The sequence below is a fragment of the Barbatula barbatula genome (genome assembly GCF_947034865.1).
Source record: "Barbatula barbatula genome assembly, chromosome: 6".
Lineage (NCBI taxonomy): Eukaryota > Metazoa > Chordata > Actinopteri > Cypriniformes > Nemacheilidae > Barbatula > Barbatula barbatula.
In genome coordinates this window covers 14680557-14698353 of record NC_136765.1, presented here as the reverse complement: position 1 = coordinate 14698353, position 17797 = coordinate 14680557, and the positions used below count along the sequence as shown (strand labels likewise).

Genomic DNA, 17797 nt, shown 5'->3' with positions numbered 1-17797 from the left:
TTTCGTTCGGGGGTCACCAGCAACAGGCCTATTATAGGATGTGCAATAAAACAATCTAACGGTTTCTGAAGGCTCTAAAGTCTAAACAATGAAGTATGCATTACGAACGAATTAAAGTATTGAAATGATAGTAAATTAAAACAGCAGGAAGCAGTCAGTTTTTCTGCCTAATTCGTCATATTGTGAATTATTAAATAACAATCACTAAAAATAAATATAAATAACAAAAAAAATATGTTTAGGCTTAAGATGGTAAATATACATAGGCCAATATTCCAACACAATTGTTTATCCTATCTGTCTTTAGTGAAGACTGGCCCTCCTGACACAAAATAGCCTGATCGAACGAACGCACTTTCGTAATAATAATGACGTTTTTATACTGTTAGGCCTACATACAACTATGTCACACATTTGAACAGAATGCAAAATATAGTTTATTCTAATTACATCCAGTGTTTTTAATACGCCAAGGTCTAATCAGCTATTACTAAATTACAGTGGGATTTGATTCGTTTGCAGATAATTTGTGGCACAATTTGGACATCTGGACGGATAATTACTGGGAGATAATTTATGGAAATGAGCAGTGAGCCGTTGATGGAGACAGAGATAACACCAATCTTATCAAAGTGCCATGTGCTGATGCATAAATAAACCTCATGATTCATATGACACCAGCAGAACGTCAGGCGCGTGGCTGGGCCTGCGGAAGACCTTGACCGCTATCTCCCACGGGAGCGCGCCTGACGTGTTACTCTTTAGGCTAATTAATAGTCACGCGCTGCAGCCAACGAACGTTGAAGCTGATCAAAGCAACGCAAAAGAAAGACCGGAATGGCCTGATAATAAAAACAGTGCCTGGATTTGAGACTAGGTGTACTGTAATCCTGTTTGCAATCATCTTAAAAACACAGAAAAGCCATGTGAGTTGCGGCCCTATGGGACGTTATTCACTTATCACTCCATGCTAATTCTCAGTTGGCCCCGGTCCATGGCAATTACATGAGATGATCATTATAACTGGCAACCACACAAAACTAAAGTTTAATCACATGTATCGCAAACAAGTGATACGCAAAACACGCAGGCCTATGTGAACAAGTTCAGGCAAATAAAACTTCACCCAAGAGTTTCCGTATAGTCACACATTGCATTAAAAACTGCGTCACTGATTGAGAGCCACAAAAATATTACCGCTGAATTATATGTGCACCAGTTGAAACTAATTAGAAGCCATTAAGTGGAAATTTCATTAAGGGTAATGAAGAAATCAATGTTATCAAGATATGCAAATGACACATTAGCCAGTCTAGATAAACCCATCTATTCACAAGACGCTCCCTCTGTCAAAGCAGTCTGTCAATTACAAACTGCTTCCTGCCCTCTCTTAGCCACCACTTCTGCTGTATAATCTGTGCTAGCCTTTGTTGTTTATTGTGAGTGGAAAAAAACCCACTCTCCCTCTACGGCTTTTAATAATCCATCTCCATATGAAAATGACTGCGTCCTGATTTACATGCATAAGAGGACGAACTAATAAGGCTCTAGATTAAGGAAAGATTTAGTTCAGTCATTCGTGTAGATTGGGGAGCCTATCAAAGACTGCAAGATCTGATGGCGGCAGATTAAAAGGCAAACAGCTGTTGCAAAAAATCTCTCTTGCTCTCTCTCTTTCTCATCTGGGCCCACAACAATAGTAGGCCTATTTATACGAAGGCCATCTCCTGCATGCAAGAAAAACGTGACCTCCACGTGGGATGTATGACACACCCCTCTGTTTTTAAAATCTGATAAAATGAGAATGTGACCAAAGTTGTTACAATTACAGGATAATGCAACTCACACAAATAAACATGTTTCCTGTATCGGGATTTGTCTTTGCGAACAGGTAAAGAACTTTCACTCTGGAAGGTCACGGCAAGGTAATGAGCTTCGGGATGGGGCTGTATTATAGAGACATTGTATTGCATTAGCCCAACCCCACACAGATTGCATGTGCTTGATCTTCTCATGCAAGGCAATCTAAATGAAGAATCACTTGTGCTCTCTTGGTCATAATTCTGTATTTGCTATGTATTACAAGTGAGGAATCATTTTTAATGTTGCATTTTGTTTTTTGTACACTTGCAACGCGCTGCACTTAGGAACGAGTGAATTAAATGAATGACAATGAATAGAAAGCTTTGAGAGGATCATTCCTCCAAGTATAATGCTTTTAAAAACGAATTGTGAAGGGTTTGACCTCTGTGCCAGTATAGAATCAAACGAAAGTCAAACATTTTTCTTAAACGGTTTTCCTGAAAACTACCTTATCTGCCATTGGTTATGCAAACACAGTGGTTTATGTGTGTCAGGCCGGTCATGAGTCTTTAACAGTTTTGGTACTGAACACGTATTATTTATGTATTCTAATATCATTAAAAAGATCCTTTTAAGGTCCAGTGTATGAAATGTAGCGTCATCTAGTGGTGAGGTTGCAAATTACAACCAAGGGCTCACTCCACGCCTCCCCCTTCCCTTTCGAAACACTACGGTGGCTGACACAGAACTAAGATGTCGTTACGTTTCCACTTCTTTGCCAAAGGAAAAAACGCAGTCATGAAACACGCAGTTTTTTCGCTTAGGGCTTCTGTAGAGACGACATAGTGAATTCCATGTAATGGGACCCGCTGTGCGTGTACATAGAAATAGCTTAATCTAAGGTAATAAAAACATAACACTTCATTATGTAAGGTCTTTATACACCTCTGAGCGCATAGTTATGTATATTAATTTGCATTTCTATCAATAGATTTAAATTACACTCAGCAACTAATAAGGCTAATTAGGATCTTCACAATATATTCTGAAGGCAGCAGTCTGATACAGCAAACATCTTGTGCTGAGTAAGGGTGAAGAAAAACGCTGAAGAAAAATCTTTCCCCCTTATGAACTGTGTAGGGCAACATGACCCCCTGATGGCAAGTGAGTTTGCTAGTTCAAGTTTTCTCATGGAACTCCCACAATAGCGTGTTTGGAAGCTGCCTGCAGGCATTGCTTAATTAGGCGAGGAGTTGATTAATTTGCACTAATTGACAGCTAATTAAAGGCCTGAGGGCACATCGGATTGACGTTTGTTAGGGCAGCAAGGCTCGTTGAGGTCAGGGCAACGGGGTGTTTATGGCTGAGCTTGTGTTTCTCTGTTCCACCCCCAACCTTGGAGACAGCCCCTCTGTGGGGAATGACCCTCATCTTAAAGAGGATGTCTGCACAACCTATTTGACAGACAGCGGCGGGTGTTGTTACGTGAACTGCAACTTGCCGTTCACAACACTTGTTGCAAATCACCACTGTCACAGTGTATGAGTGCAACAAAGTGTAATAAACAAAAATGTATAGATATGACAAAGTATAATTTTTTTTAAACTTTACGAATACACTCTTAAAAAAAAGAGGTTCTTCAAAAAAGGTTCTTTAGAAGAACCTTTGGGTTTCAAACTTTATGACTTCACGACTTCTATTAAAAAGATGCTTCAAAAGGTTCTTCGATGCCATAGAAGAACGTTTTGGTTCCAGAACCTTAAACATCTGAAGAACAGATCAGAGTAAACAGAAATGTACAGCTGTATTTCAAATGGGAGAGCACTGCATTGTAAGAGCAAAGGTCATTTAAGTTTGCTTCCGAGGGAACATGGCAATACTTACCATAAAAGAGCTGCCTGGGTGGGAATATTTGTTTTTAATACACTTTAAGGTTAGATTAAACCATCAAATGAGGTGAAAATGGATAACAACTTTATCTGTTGTTAACATTTGTTGATTCTCTCTTGTAGTAATATTTTGTGGACATTTTCCTGGCCCTTTGACTCCATAAGTTTGTGCGTTTGATGTGTACATTTTTTCTCCTTAAATTTTTCCCAAAGCTGTGCATCAGTTTACACTCTAGGCACAGCATGCATTCCCACTTTTTAATACGTCTTTAATATGGTATTTGAATAAAAAACAAAGATATCAATTTCACAGGCCTGTACTGTATGCAAGTATTCACTGTAAGTTACATTGGATAAAAGCGTCTGCCAAATGCATAAATGTAAATTAAACAGACAATATGTACTCATTTTAATAAAAAATCTGCTAAAACTTTTGCCTATTATGAGATATAATTTGCCCATAAAGTTGCCATGGCCCAGCAAACTTGCCTGCCTTTAAAAAACATTTAAACTCGCTTTTACACTAAAACAAAACTACTGCAACCTCTGAGCTTATTTGGACAGTTGTTTTGTTTAAAGTGCATCAGATGTAGCTTTGCAGCAGGTCGAGTCAGCAACTTCCTCGATCCATGTGAATCAGAAAGACAACTAGTGGCTTATTAGGCACTGGGGGGGGGTTCATAGCTCTAAGAATCGGTGGGTAAGATTGAACTCTCGCCAACTGCAGCCGAAGCCTCCACGACATCTCCAGCCGAGAACAGTCCTGGCCACTGTCTAACCTAATTACGCTCGCTGGAGCATTCTTTGTTTGCCGTTCAGCATGCCTGTCTGATTCCCTTTTCTCCCTGACCATTCGCACCAATGTCCCTGGAAGTGTGCTAATTAGAGAAGAAATGGCCCTAGTAATTATGTCAACTCTTGTTAACAGGGATGACAATGAGCAATATTATTTTTATGCACTGTTTTGTGCTGGGGGCCTTCAAAACTTCCAATTCCCATTAAATAACAAAAATGGCTTTGCACTCTCATGTCAAAGCCTCTTACATGTCCAGGCCAAAAGCGGGTTATTGGAGCCAGTCGATGCAGTGGCATAGGCATGAAGTTATTGCCCTAATTAAAAGTTTGAATGCTGCTTCATAAACTCATTGTTTGAATGCTACTTTAAGGAAGCATCACTGGATGGCCAATGGGAGACAAAGCTTACCAGTAACCATTAAACCATTTGAGAAAAAATAGCATCTTTCATGGGCATGTAAATCCAGAGCATTACAGCCAACTGAATATATAGATTTCACCAACACAGGAATTTTATTAAACAACTGAAATTGTATTAAACTGTATTAAACACTGCAGAGAGAAAAATAAATACATTATGAACATTTATTGATTAGCTCTCCACTAGACTACTTCTATTTCTACTCAATACCTGTCATTCAAGTGAAAACATGTTATGTCCAGCTATATACAAAAAATGTTGCTTATGTTTTTGGACTCTGAATCAGTTAAACCACAGTAAGAGCATTTTAAAGCTAACAGCATGCTACTGTTATTATGCCTTAAAAGATCACATGCAGCTGTTAACAGGTCCACGTCTGGATCTTCACTTTTTAGATCTCTCCAAGATGTTCAGGAATTTCCCTCTCGTCATTTCTCTGGCTGGAAAAGAAAAGGTTGTTATTCATTTACATGAGAAAAGTGTGATCTCCTTTTTGCATGCACACTATTTTTAATTTTAAAACACAACTCAAAGCTTTTGGTAAATTCTATTTAGAAAAAGCAACATCCGGCGCTGTCAATTAAGTACATACATTTTAAGTTCTTTCTGACATAAAGCTATCCAATTAAAACCTTTTTCAAGATGTACAAGTAGTTTGTTGGTATCATTCAAACATGTAAACTGTTCTTAATGTTCCACCTAAATAAACTCCAGCTCACTTCTCTGATCTCATAGAAAATAAAGATGTAACATCTGTCACCCCTCTTGTAAGACGGACACAGGCAGGGATGATGGGTGCACTGATTAAGGCAGAGACGTGAAGGGTGTGAGGGACAGGGCAAGCCATGATTTCGGTCGGGTGGATTGTAATTCAGACACCCGTGTGGAATATTAATGAAAGTAAAAGCACATTTTCCATCACTGAATTAAATAGGTTTTATATAGCGTCATACATTTATTTTCAAATACTCACAGAAAAAAATATTAAATGAAGAGGACGAGTTAAGAATAAATTAAGTGTTAAAACTCGACACACACCTGTCTGGTTTATTATCTCCGTGGGGACAGTACATAGGCGTAATGAATTTTATACTGTAAAAACTGTATATTTATCCACCAACCTTACCCCTAAACCCCTTACAAAATATTGTTCTGTACGATTTATAAGCTTTTTTCCCATGGGGACCTCAATTTTGGTGCCCATGGGAAAAAAGCTTATAAATCGTACAGAACAATATTTTTTGACACGAGTCCCCCTGTGCTTGTGTGCATTCAGGTTTAGGTCCCCGCCGGGATATAAAAACAAGGCCATGCACGCACGCACAGCAATGACAAAACTCTGTAAAGCTTGTTGCTTTATTGCTTCACATTGTCGCATAAAATTTTTATAATTCTGGTGTATACCATTAGAATATTACAGTATTGTAATATTGGCAGGTCTAAAAACCGGACGATACATTTAACATAGAAGCTTTTAGGAAAAAAAGCATCAGATCCGTAGGGAAAACGACGACAGACATGTATACTGTTACTAAATGTTAGGAACCGTGACAGAGAACCCAAGTGCAGGCAGCAAAACGGAGATGAAGGGGTTGAACAAGGACTTTAATATATACAGAAAACAGGAACAAAACAAAAACCCACGAGGGGGTGACAAAACAGGGTACACAATAAACTGAACTAACTAAAGACTAAACACTTGACAAGAATTACAACTACAAAACACCTAGACTAACACTAAGACTGAAACAAAACACTAACACAGACACAGACTAGAATATACTTAAAAGTATTTCTCAAGACCAAGGTAATACAGAGCAGGAACAATATACAACGAACCAGCACAAGACAATGGACAAGAGGGCATTAAATAGGGAGACTAACAAAGGAGATGACGATGGGCAGGTGTGGGTAATGAGACACAGGAGGAAAGCTATACTAGGAACGAGAGGGGCGGGGCCAAATGACGAGACTGGAGAGAACGCATATTATGTCCTGATTGACAATAATATGTTTCTCTCCACATAAAACACAAGACTTTGTCATGAATCTGCCTCAAGACCAAGAATAGACATGACATGAAGGCAGACTCGTGACACTAAAACCTTTAGTAAAAGTATACGAATACATTTCAAACATATTCGAAATTAAAAGCAGAAATACTTGGTGTAATAACTAATGAGCATTATTTGTTCATAATCTCACTGCAAGAGATTAGCGATTGAAGCACTTTTCAAAATCCAAATTTCATGTCAATGATATGCCAGCAAACGGTTTGTCAAATGGGCCACTGGTTTCTGGATGGGTCCACAAACAGGGGAGAGAGCTTCGTCATAGTTGAACTAACAACCCCTCACTAACTCTTAGTACCCCTCTACCAATCTCCCTCACATTTTCTGTCCAAAACAATACAGGAGTCTGTCTGGCTAAGCACTCTCCCACGAGACCCCTTCACCAGAGCGCACCCCTCTGATCCACTCATTAATTAGATTTCCATTTATCCTCAATTCCCGTCAGAGCAGAAGGGAAATGATTTGCATTGAGTGAGTTAGATTAAAAAGGGGAGTGTATAGGGTCCTGCCAGCCAGCTAGCATCCCTCAAACACACACGCATGCACACGGCGAGTGCTGTCACTGGATGGGGCAGATCAATACTGATTAGCAGGAGTTAGAGATTTGTTTAGTTGATTAGAAAGGTCAATTACTAATTCTGTACTTAGTTAATCAGCAGCTTGTTGCAGTTGACATCCATACTAAATGGCATATTATGGATTCCGGGACCCATATTATCTTCTTGATGTTGTATGTACTCTCATTAAAATTTGAACGAAGTGCTGTAAATATGCTTGGTGACGGGTTAATAACCAAAATAAATAATTGTAGACAATTATACAAGCCAGTATACGTGTAATAAGAAAATTAAGTAACAAACAATTTAATGCAATATTGTTGTTGCTTCTAAATATTGTTTCAAATAAGATAACATAGATGAAATGCCATTCGAATACAATATTTCTTATTAAATATAATTTATTTTAAATTAAACACTGCTTTACAGATTTCTTAATATACAAAAATATAAGACTTATATACTTAATATATGCATAACAGAAATATATTTTTCCTTGTTTTGACAATCTCTTTCAAATGGGCAAATGTGAGAATCTATTGCAAATCATTATCTGGGTCATGCCACTTGCCTTTAAGTGATTTTGAATATATGTATTATACGTACAGTACAACTTAATGAAAAATGATGCTAACTATTTAAACAAGTCAAAACAGCTGTGTTAACACATCACAAACTTAATTTAACCTATTTTCGCCTGCCCCCATTGGTGTGCTCCAAATTTTCACCTTGCTATATACACTCTTAAAAATAAAGATGCTTAAATGGTTCTTCACAGCGATGCCATAGAGGAATAATTTATGTTCCACAAAGAACCATTCAGTCAAAGGTTCTTTCCCATCTCTACCCATCTCTTTCTTACTTTTAATAACTTCAGATGTTAAAGGTTCTTTATGAAACCAAAGGTCTATGGCATTGAAGAACTTTAGAAGCACCTTTTTTTTAAGTGTAGGTCTCACAATACTGGTTTAAAGTCACACCCTAGACTTGCAATTGAAATACATTTTAATATAAATGATTTTTTCACCCATAATACAGTAGGTAACCAGGTATTATCACCTATATATTTCACACTAGTTGCACCACCACTGTAAAAATAACAGTAAATCCCTTTAGAAAAAGCACAAAATTTAAGCCTCATTCTGGTAACACAAACATTTTTGCATTTTGAAACTTACCACGACTTTGTGTACAACTCCAAAATTCCAAATTCTTTATCATTGCATGAAAACATTCATCAATGCTCACATTTGAAGCCTTATTAGTGACTCTTTTGTGAATGTTTAAGCATGTTGTCTGCGGTCCATAAAAAAAACTTTAAAGATTTAAAATAAATGCTTTCTTTTTAAACCAAGAGAAAACAACGAGTCCTCCAAAACCTGGCTGCCCCTATTCGCTTTCGTTAAAAGTCAAGCACCCTAATCGTACCCCTGTTGCGCATCTGAAACTGCCACTTGGCAATTACGTGGAGTAATCTTTATTTAATAGATTTAACATTCATTCTCGCTGCCTAAATCTCACGGGACCAGGGAGGACAGACACGCGTTCACGCACAAACCACCCGCCCGCCCCCCATGTTGGAACGCATACACCTGACGCTCATGTTTGTGTTCAAAATTCAATTACCTACTTATTGATACTTCACTGAGATATTTAAGATGCAGACATGGCGAGTGATTTCCCAAGGGAGCCACTGCTTCCCCTTAATGTCCCAGCCGAGAGCTCTTCTCTCCTCACCCCTCCCTCAAAGAGCTTGACACCACGAATCATTACACACACTGGCACGCACACAACCAGCCGCCCCGCCAGAGCCTATCCCTGTTCAAGAGGTGTCCTTATTAATAGGCAATCAGTCAAAATTCATTCATTAAAAACCCTAAAAGGTTTCACACGGGCACTATGATTAGCTGGGAAAGAAAATCCAATGAATTCCTAATGTATTTATGGAAATAAGGTGTCATTTCCGATCTGTTGACGGGGTTGTGGGTAGGACAGAGAAGGAAGAGTGAGCCGGATGAATTTCATCCACTCTGCTGCCGTAACAGACTAAATACAAGCCAATCATGCATTTGCAACAGCCTATTATAGCCAATTCTAAATGTATATAAATTCATTACAATCAAATAAGTCAATTTCGTGGGAACATTTTTCAGTAGTTTTTTACTTGCTATCATATTTCCACATGATGTTCATGTAATGCATGTCTCATGGACATTATATGGTGAATATGGTCCTTTCGCCTGAAAGTGTTTCCTTAGCTATCTTTAGTTCTTGTAACTTTCATTTGACAGTTCAGGCAAAAATAAAAGATCTGCCATTTTTTATTCCCCCTCATGTTACCTGTATAACTTTTTTTAAAGGTTCTGTGTCCATACAATGGTTACCAACGTTCTTCAAAAGATTATTTTGTATTTTCCAGAAAGAAGGTCAAACAGGTTTTTGCTTGAAATGACATGAAGGTGAGTAAATTATAAATTTGGCTGCAGATACAACTGCCTCTTTTTGAAAAACAAGGATAAATAAACCGTGGAATTCCACAAAAGTAAACAAACTAGATCAAGAAGTTGGCGTCTGAATGACTTATCAAGTAAAAAATGTTTACCTTTGAAAATAAAGGATTACATATATTACCATTGTTACAGTAATCTCAATACCGCAAGGATTCCCTGATCGATCCTGGTACTATATGGGCCAACAGGAAGCAAATTCGATATAGAGAAGGATTGTGTGGGGAACATGAAGAGACGAGAGGACAGGAAGAAAGTAAGTAGAGGAGAGCTACCCCCAGCTCAGCCTGTCATCTAGCAGCACTTCATAACCGCTTGCCCCTGCGGTCGGGTGTCTCTGATGGATTGATGGAAGCACATTACTACAGTAGGGTAGCATCACTGCAATCATATTCAGCGTCACAGTCCACTTAATAGAGAAGAGATTGATCTAGGGGAGGAGGCAGTGAACATTGGAGCCATTAGTGCTGGACGAGTATGACCTTCATACTGGGTGCAAGAACAGATTGAAGAGAGGACTGTTGAGTGTTCTGAGCCTTATAGTTCTGCTCCTAATTTTACTTTTAGCATATAACGCAGCGGCAAAAATAAGAGACCATTTCAAAGACCATTTTCGCTATTTATAGGTATGCGTTTAGGTAAAATGATTACTTTTGTTTCATTCTGTGAACTACAAATTTCAAATGGAAATATTATTTATATTTGCAGAAAATGAAAACTGGAGAAACAGGTAAAAATAACAGAAAAGATGCTCTGTATTTTTCAGACCTCAAAAACTGCGAAAAAAGCTCATAGCACTTTTAGGCAAAACAACTGTAATATTTGTAGATGTTCAGAAATTATTTTTATGTGATAACCTCAATGTTTATCACAGTTAAGTAAAAAAGGAACCAAACTACACTGGCCCCCGATTGACTTCCATTATGTGGACCCAAAACCACTGAGACATTTCTCAAAAATTCTTCTTTCGGGTTCCACATAAGACTCGTGTACAGATTTTAAACAACGATGAGGGTGAATCAATTATGAATGATATGTGAACTAGTTGCTAAGGCTGAACAAATCTCTTGTTTAATTTGGTCCCTAGTTTTAGTTTAGGTCCCTTCTTTTCATTGCCAAAGAATAAGAAATGTCCAATTACTTGACACCACCATCAACAAGCCAACTGATATCACTCATGTCTATAGCGTAAACAGTAACAAGATTTCCCCCCAAAAAACGCAACTAACCCCACAAAAATACAGTTGTAATCTTATCAGACATAAAAGGCATTTCCAAGCAATAAAAATAATCGACGCCTTGTTAAAACAAATCCCCACATTTACTCAAGTAGAAACAAGTGTGTTACATCATGTGTAAAAGCAGCCGCAGTGGAATCAGGGGGTATCATCAGCACCGCCTGAGGCCTAGCTGTCCCGGAGGAGCACTCTCCATTCAATTACCTTCAATAACAGCACTTATCAGTGTAGTGACTGGTCCTGTGGGAGCAGAGGGGCCTGATGACCATGCTCAGCAGCCCCCGACAGCAGCATTCATCACGGCCCGCAGCAGATGGGTTCTGGTGGGGGGCTGGAGCAGTAGGCACGCGTCAGGCCCTCCCACAACGACCCCGATCAGCGTCTCTCTGCTAAGAAAGGAGGGGTAAACGTCCCAGAGGAGACTGATTTGCAACATGTCGCGCACACACACAACGTGCACACACACACGACTTCCTGCATATTTGCGCAACTACAGATTTCATGAGACCAGAAAAACAAACATTGTCTGGAGACAAATCAGGAGAAGCCTTTAATCTTAATGTTCATTTTTTCATATTTAAGCTAAACGTGAGTCTGCTTTTAATTATGCCGACGATTAGCATATTTTTTAACCTGAAACGTATAATTCATCTGATACCTCCGGCATCTACATGTCCTCGAGCAGCAAGTGAACAAATAAACAAATAAACACTGCAGCGGATAACCTTGCGTTTGGGGTGAGTTTTCACTGCCTGATTGCATTATACCCATTAACCAGATCAAGACTTTAATGACCGATGTGCCAAAGGTGCAGTAAATCTTGCTGGTCCCCACCCTCCCATCACCTAACACTACCACTCGTCAGCTCCTTTAAAGGCGCCGAAGAGAGAAAGAAGCATGATGAAAAAGTAGCACAGATTTACAAGGCTTCCCTTGACAGCTAGGAAAAGGGAGAAAATTAAACCACACCGCATTAAAGGGCGCTGCATTAAATGCTGCTCTGAGCTGAATGATAATCGTAATTTCATATCAACAGAGCAATGCCTCCTCTCTCCTTCTCCGAGGAGGCATTTCATTTCATGCTCGTATAAAAAAAACTCAACAGAACTGAAATACAGCATATTAAAATCAAACAAAACTTAATTCTGAAATAGTTCAACAAACAAATAGATTTCGTAAAGCTAGTTGAGTAAGTGGAACTAGTTCTCTTACTACGAAACCTAAATGCCTTGTCTTATAATGATGATCTGTGAGAATGTGTTTTTACATACAATACAAAGAGACTTGAATCTCCTATGCTTTTGTCATTTATCTTAGATTTTATGGCTGCAGACAACATGCTTCAACTTAATGCAAACATCAGCAACACAATTAATACTGCCACAGATTTAAAACTGTCTATTCCCATTGCAATAAGGATGGCCCAAGTGCCGGTTCTCTAATATATATCACTATAATTGACCATATGCAGATTGTAATTTAATGTAATACAAACATAAATATTAGAATCTGTATCATGTAGTGCTGTTGTCACAATACACATTATTTAGCCAAAGCAGAACAATCTATCAACATGTACACATATTTTAAAGTTTAAAGGAGTTCACCTTCAAAATGAACATTCTATCATCATTTACTGACCCTCTATTAAAAACCTGTATGACTTTATTTCTTCCTCAGAACACAAAAGAAGATATTTTGCAGAATGTTGTTGACAGCCCCCATTCTCTTGCATTGGTTTTGTGTCCATACAATAGAAGTGAGTCGCAAGCTGCGCAGTTCTGTTACCAACATTTTTTTTAAATAACTTTTGTGTTCTGCAGAAGACAGGAGCGACAAGAGTAAATAATGACAGCATTTTCATTTTGAAGGTGAACTACACCTTTAAGCTGTTTGGTTATAAAAACGTTAAAGTGGAGGTATCATGCATTCTGACTTCTTTACACTGTTAAAAGTGCTGGCTTCTCATGCATAACATGGTCAACTTGTTAAAAAAATAAGTTGGACGTATGATACACTCCCCCAGAACTCCAAATAGTTTTAGAAAGATTTTTGTAAGTCTTCCTTTTATTGTCCATTCTCCCAGAAAAGCATGGCAAGGCGAAGGCGAAAGAGCCCACCCACGAGCAAGACCAGCTTACCATCAAGATCGGTGTGCTGCAGCTTGTTACTTTTGCGATAGTGACGTTTAGGTGTGTCCGTTTGTTCACGGCATTTCAGTGATGGATGTTATATAAACAGTGGATATAACATTGGATTTGGAGATCGTTTGAAACTGATAGATGCTGTGGTCCCAGTGCTAAAAGATGAAATGCATGCGGTAAGTCAAACTAAGTCATACGTTTGTGTTTTGTTGGCAATCGGCGTGTATGTGCATAATGTACAAAACACGAAGGGATGATGTGCTGCCTGCTCGTGTTCTAGTTCTGCCCCACTTTCCCCACTAGTCCCACCTCATCTTTTCCCGAAATAATTGAACAGCTGTATCTCTTTAATAATTTTGATGAACTTAAAAGATACGACGTATGCAATACTACTGTATAGGTACTCAAGCTTAATATGAGATTGGCAGACACAGAGTGTGTTACCGGACCCTTAAAAAAAGATATATATAATAATATATATACACACACATCCGATACTGATAACATTAAAGATTACTATTTATCGGCCGATACCAATGTGGCACATAATTTATCGTGCATTCCATATATATATATATATGGGATATATAGAAATGACAATATATATATATATATATATATATATATATATATATATGTATAGGCAGACACAGAGTGTGTTACCGGACCCTTAAAAAAAGATATGTATAATAATATATATACACATATATATATATATATATATATACAGTCATTTCATCTACATAAACTTTATAAACTTAAAAACAGTTATTCAACAATGATTTGTACCACTCAGTTTTAAATGTTTTAAAGATATTACATTTGTCTATTTCAATTTGCTCAAGGGATAGTTCCCCCAAAGATTTCAGTTATGTCATAATTTACTCACCATTAAGTAACAAAATATATATATATATATATATATATAGAAACCACCATAGTAGGAAAAAATTACAATGATAGTCAGAAGTGCCCCAGATCTGTTTGCTTTCCTACATTCTTCAAATTATCTTCTTTTGTGTTCAACAGAACAAAGAGATTTATAGAGATTTGGAACAACTTAAGGGTGAGTAAATGAAGACAGAATTTTCATTTCAGGCGAGCTGTTCCTTTAAACAATGCAATAACGGCATTTTACAATCCTGACAGTCTATATTAACACTAAAATATCATTTCAGCAACATATAAACTCAATTTAATTGTAGAGTAGGGCTTCATATATTGTAAACTGTTTCACAACAGTTTCTCTTAAACCAGCTACTGTAGAAAGTAAGTTTCAGATGCCATCTTTCTTTTGATATGTATAAAGAAACGGTATCATAGATCCAACTGCGTTAACAACAACTAAAACATGATAGTTAAAGTCTGTGAAAGCTACTAGCTTCATATATGAATTATTTTCTGTAGTGTTATACCGCCATCTAGTGGAGAAAGAGACATCAGGGCACTTGCACAATACACACGTGACTCTGCCCTTAAAAATCCAGTGAGTCATTTTGTCATTGACTGTCTTCTACATAAAACCATCATACGTAATGTAAGGAACATTTTATAAAAACTAAATCTTGATATCTTCAATCATACTGAAATTAATGGTTGAAATCAAATTTCAATGCTAGTTATCTCAGAATTAGATGAACAGACTTCAACCCGGCTTTCACAGGGAGGTTGACAAGAGAGGTTTCTAATCGTGGAGAAATCAGATTTTACTCACACTCTTCCAAGCCCAACTGATATGCCAGATTCTGCAGGCCCTTTACCTTCTCCATCAGATTTGCTGTGGTCAAACTTCCTAATTCTAGTCCAAACAAAAGCAGAATAATGAATCATTGCAAACAAATCACATTTAATCTGCCCTGTTCTATAACACCACAACCTTTCTAAATTCCTAACTTTAGTTTATATAATATTTCTATGCCCCTTTATTGAAATTATCACCAGAAAAGATTACATGGATCTGTATAGACAACAACAAAATTCTACATTTTGGAAATAAAGAAGAACAATATGTATTTTTTTTACTCCATTCAGACCTTTTAACATCTCTATATCTTCTGACTCCAGTTCAGCCATCCACTTGGGCGGAGAATTTGTAATAGGCTGGAAATAACAAACAGAATTCTCAGTTTCATTTATTGCTTTTTTGCCCACAAACCTCAAGTTACTAGAAAGTGTAGCTACATAAAACTCACATTTTTGAAAGATGCAGCAAATTCGGAGACACCAGGTACTGTTAATATTTCAAAGAGGGCATGGTTTTAGGAGAAAATTGCATGAAACCTTTAAATTGTATTTTTGCGACAATAAAACTAATATAAGACTAACCCAGTTAGTATATTTCAACAAATATACAATTGCAAATATAAAATGGTGACATTTGTGAATGGGGCATTACATAAATGTCTGTTAAGGACCAAATACACAACCCGACACAAACGTAAAGAAACTCACATTGCTCTGGCCACAGGTCAGGAGAAGCCCGGTCAAGTTTCTCAAAACTTAGCAGAGAGGACTCAAAGTCCTCACCTATAAAAACAAAGAAAACAATTATAGTGATTCACAGAGAGAATTTAGAAAATAATTCAAAATATCTACAAAGCTTGACTGAAATGAGCCGACAGACATACTTAGTTAAAAGTGATACTTCACCCATCTATCATCATTAACTCAATTTCGAGATGTTCCAAATCTGAACAAATGTCTTTGTTTTGATGAACACAGAGAAAGATATATGGAAAATGCTTGTAACCAGACAGATTTTGCCCCTAATTGACTACCGTAGTAGTTCCAGAACTGTTTGCTGTCCTATATTCTTCAAAATGTCTTCTTTTGTGTTCAACAGAACAAAGAAAAAGATAAAGCAATGTACCTACTATGGGAGTCAATGGGTGGCTAAATCTGTCTGGTTATAAACATTCTTCCAAATATCTTTCTCAGTGTTCATCAGAAGAAATATAAACAGATTTTGGAACATATCGAAGGTGAGTAAATGATGACAGAATGTTCCTTTTTGGGGTGAAGTATCACTTTAAATGCTATGACAAAACTGTCTCGAGTTGGCAGGACATGAACAAAGTAGCATTGGTGAGTACAGTTTTCTGCACTGTTACTCGGCAGTGTATTGTTGTTGTGAAATAGCTAGATGGATACCAGTGCTTATTAAAATACATATATATCCAATATACGCAAAAGCAACCTTTTTCTGAATAACTGTAAGCATATTAATCTTGTGCATAATATATATTAGAACATCCTTTCTCGCTTGACACGTAACGTTAGCTTTCTAATGACGAACTGCAAATAATTTTAAGACGCTATTCCGATCAAAAACCTTCAATTAAACTCAGATGCGTCAATTAATTAAGAGAGTGTAATAAACCCCACACATGTTTCTGATGTTTAATACGCCCTTTACAGTGCTATAATAACAACTAATCCTACCAGGGAGAAGCGGAATTAAAATTTACCTCCATTCGGAGACGCCATCTTGACAATAACACACGTGATTTGTATTAGCCAATGCCTGAAGGCGGTTCGCGTCGTCGTCCCGCCCTCCTGTGGTGTGTTGTTGCAACCTTTGACAGAACTTGGGAACAGTTCTTAGTCTGATAGACATTACTAGTCTTACTTAAAGAGATGAAAGTTATTATAACAAATAAGTATTATTTAGTGTAAAGTAGTATTTCAGTCAGTGCATTGGTAAACAACCAGATGCAAAAAAACATTACATTGAACTCTGATGTTCATTTGAGAAATCAAAATGAACTGGCGTTAATAATCATCTAATATGAAGGGCAACAATGACTTAATAGCCTGAAGATTTATGTTGTAATCTTGCATAAGTGGCTGCTTTTATATGTGTAACAATTAAGATGTGTTGTGTAAATAAACAAATGTCATACCAAATAATACTTCTGCAGTTTAAAAATATTGTTAATATTACATGTTCTTGGTAAAAGCCCATTGTATTTGATAAAATAGGCTACATAATAGTGAAAATGGATATTTACCGTGAAGCACAAAGGGAAAAAGTATTGCAAGCAGACCTTTGACTGAAACACAAAGGGTTTATTATAAAAAATATTATAAAAAAACAAATCACTGCTGCTGAGTGAAAAGGGACAATAGCTTAAAGGGACAGTTCACCCAAAAAAATTAATTCTGCCATTATTTACTTGCCCTCAAGTTTCAAATCAATATAAATGTATTCGTTCTGAAGAACACAGAGAACAATATTTGGAAGAATGCTTGTATAACTTGTACTACATTCTTTAAAATATAAAAATGAATTTACAAGAACACATTTTTCAGTTACTATGTTAATCAATGGTGTCCAAGTATTGTTTGGTTTCAAGCATTCTTCAAATATTT

General features: G+C 37.3%; 1 protein-coding gene across 1 annotated transcript; it reads right to left on the bottom strand.

Moving 5' to 3' along the window:
• Positions 1-3944: 3944 nt before the first annotated feature.
• On the bottom strand, positions 3945-16942 carry lin52 (lin-52 DREAM MuvB core complex component). The gene is made up of 6 exons (XM_079458545.1): positions 16894-16942; positions 15878-15952; positions 15619-15656; positions 15460-15526; positions 15141-15224; positions 3945-5348 (listed from the first exon to the last, which is right to left on the bottom strand). The coding sequence occupies exons 1-6, from the start codon at positions 16910-16912 to the stop codon at positions 5293-5295; spliced, it is 339 nt and encodes a 112-aa protein (XP_079314671.1). The 5' UTR covers positions 16913-16942; the 3' UTR covers positions 3945-5292.
• Positions 16943-17797: the final 855 nt, after the last annotated feature.

Coding starts and splice junctions, on each gene's coding strand:
- lin52 (XM_079458545.1), bottom strand. Junction 15,527..15,618: donor TTGCTGCATCTTTCAAAAAT/GTGAGTTTTATG, acceptor TGTTATTTCCAG/CCTATTACAAATTCTCCGCC. Junction 15,225..15,459: donor AGATATAGAGATGTTAAAAG/GTCTGAATGGAG, acceptor TGTTTGGACTAG/AATTAGGAAGTTTGACCACA.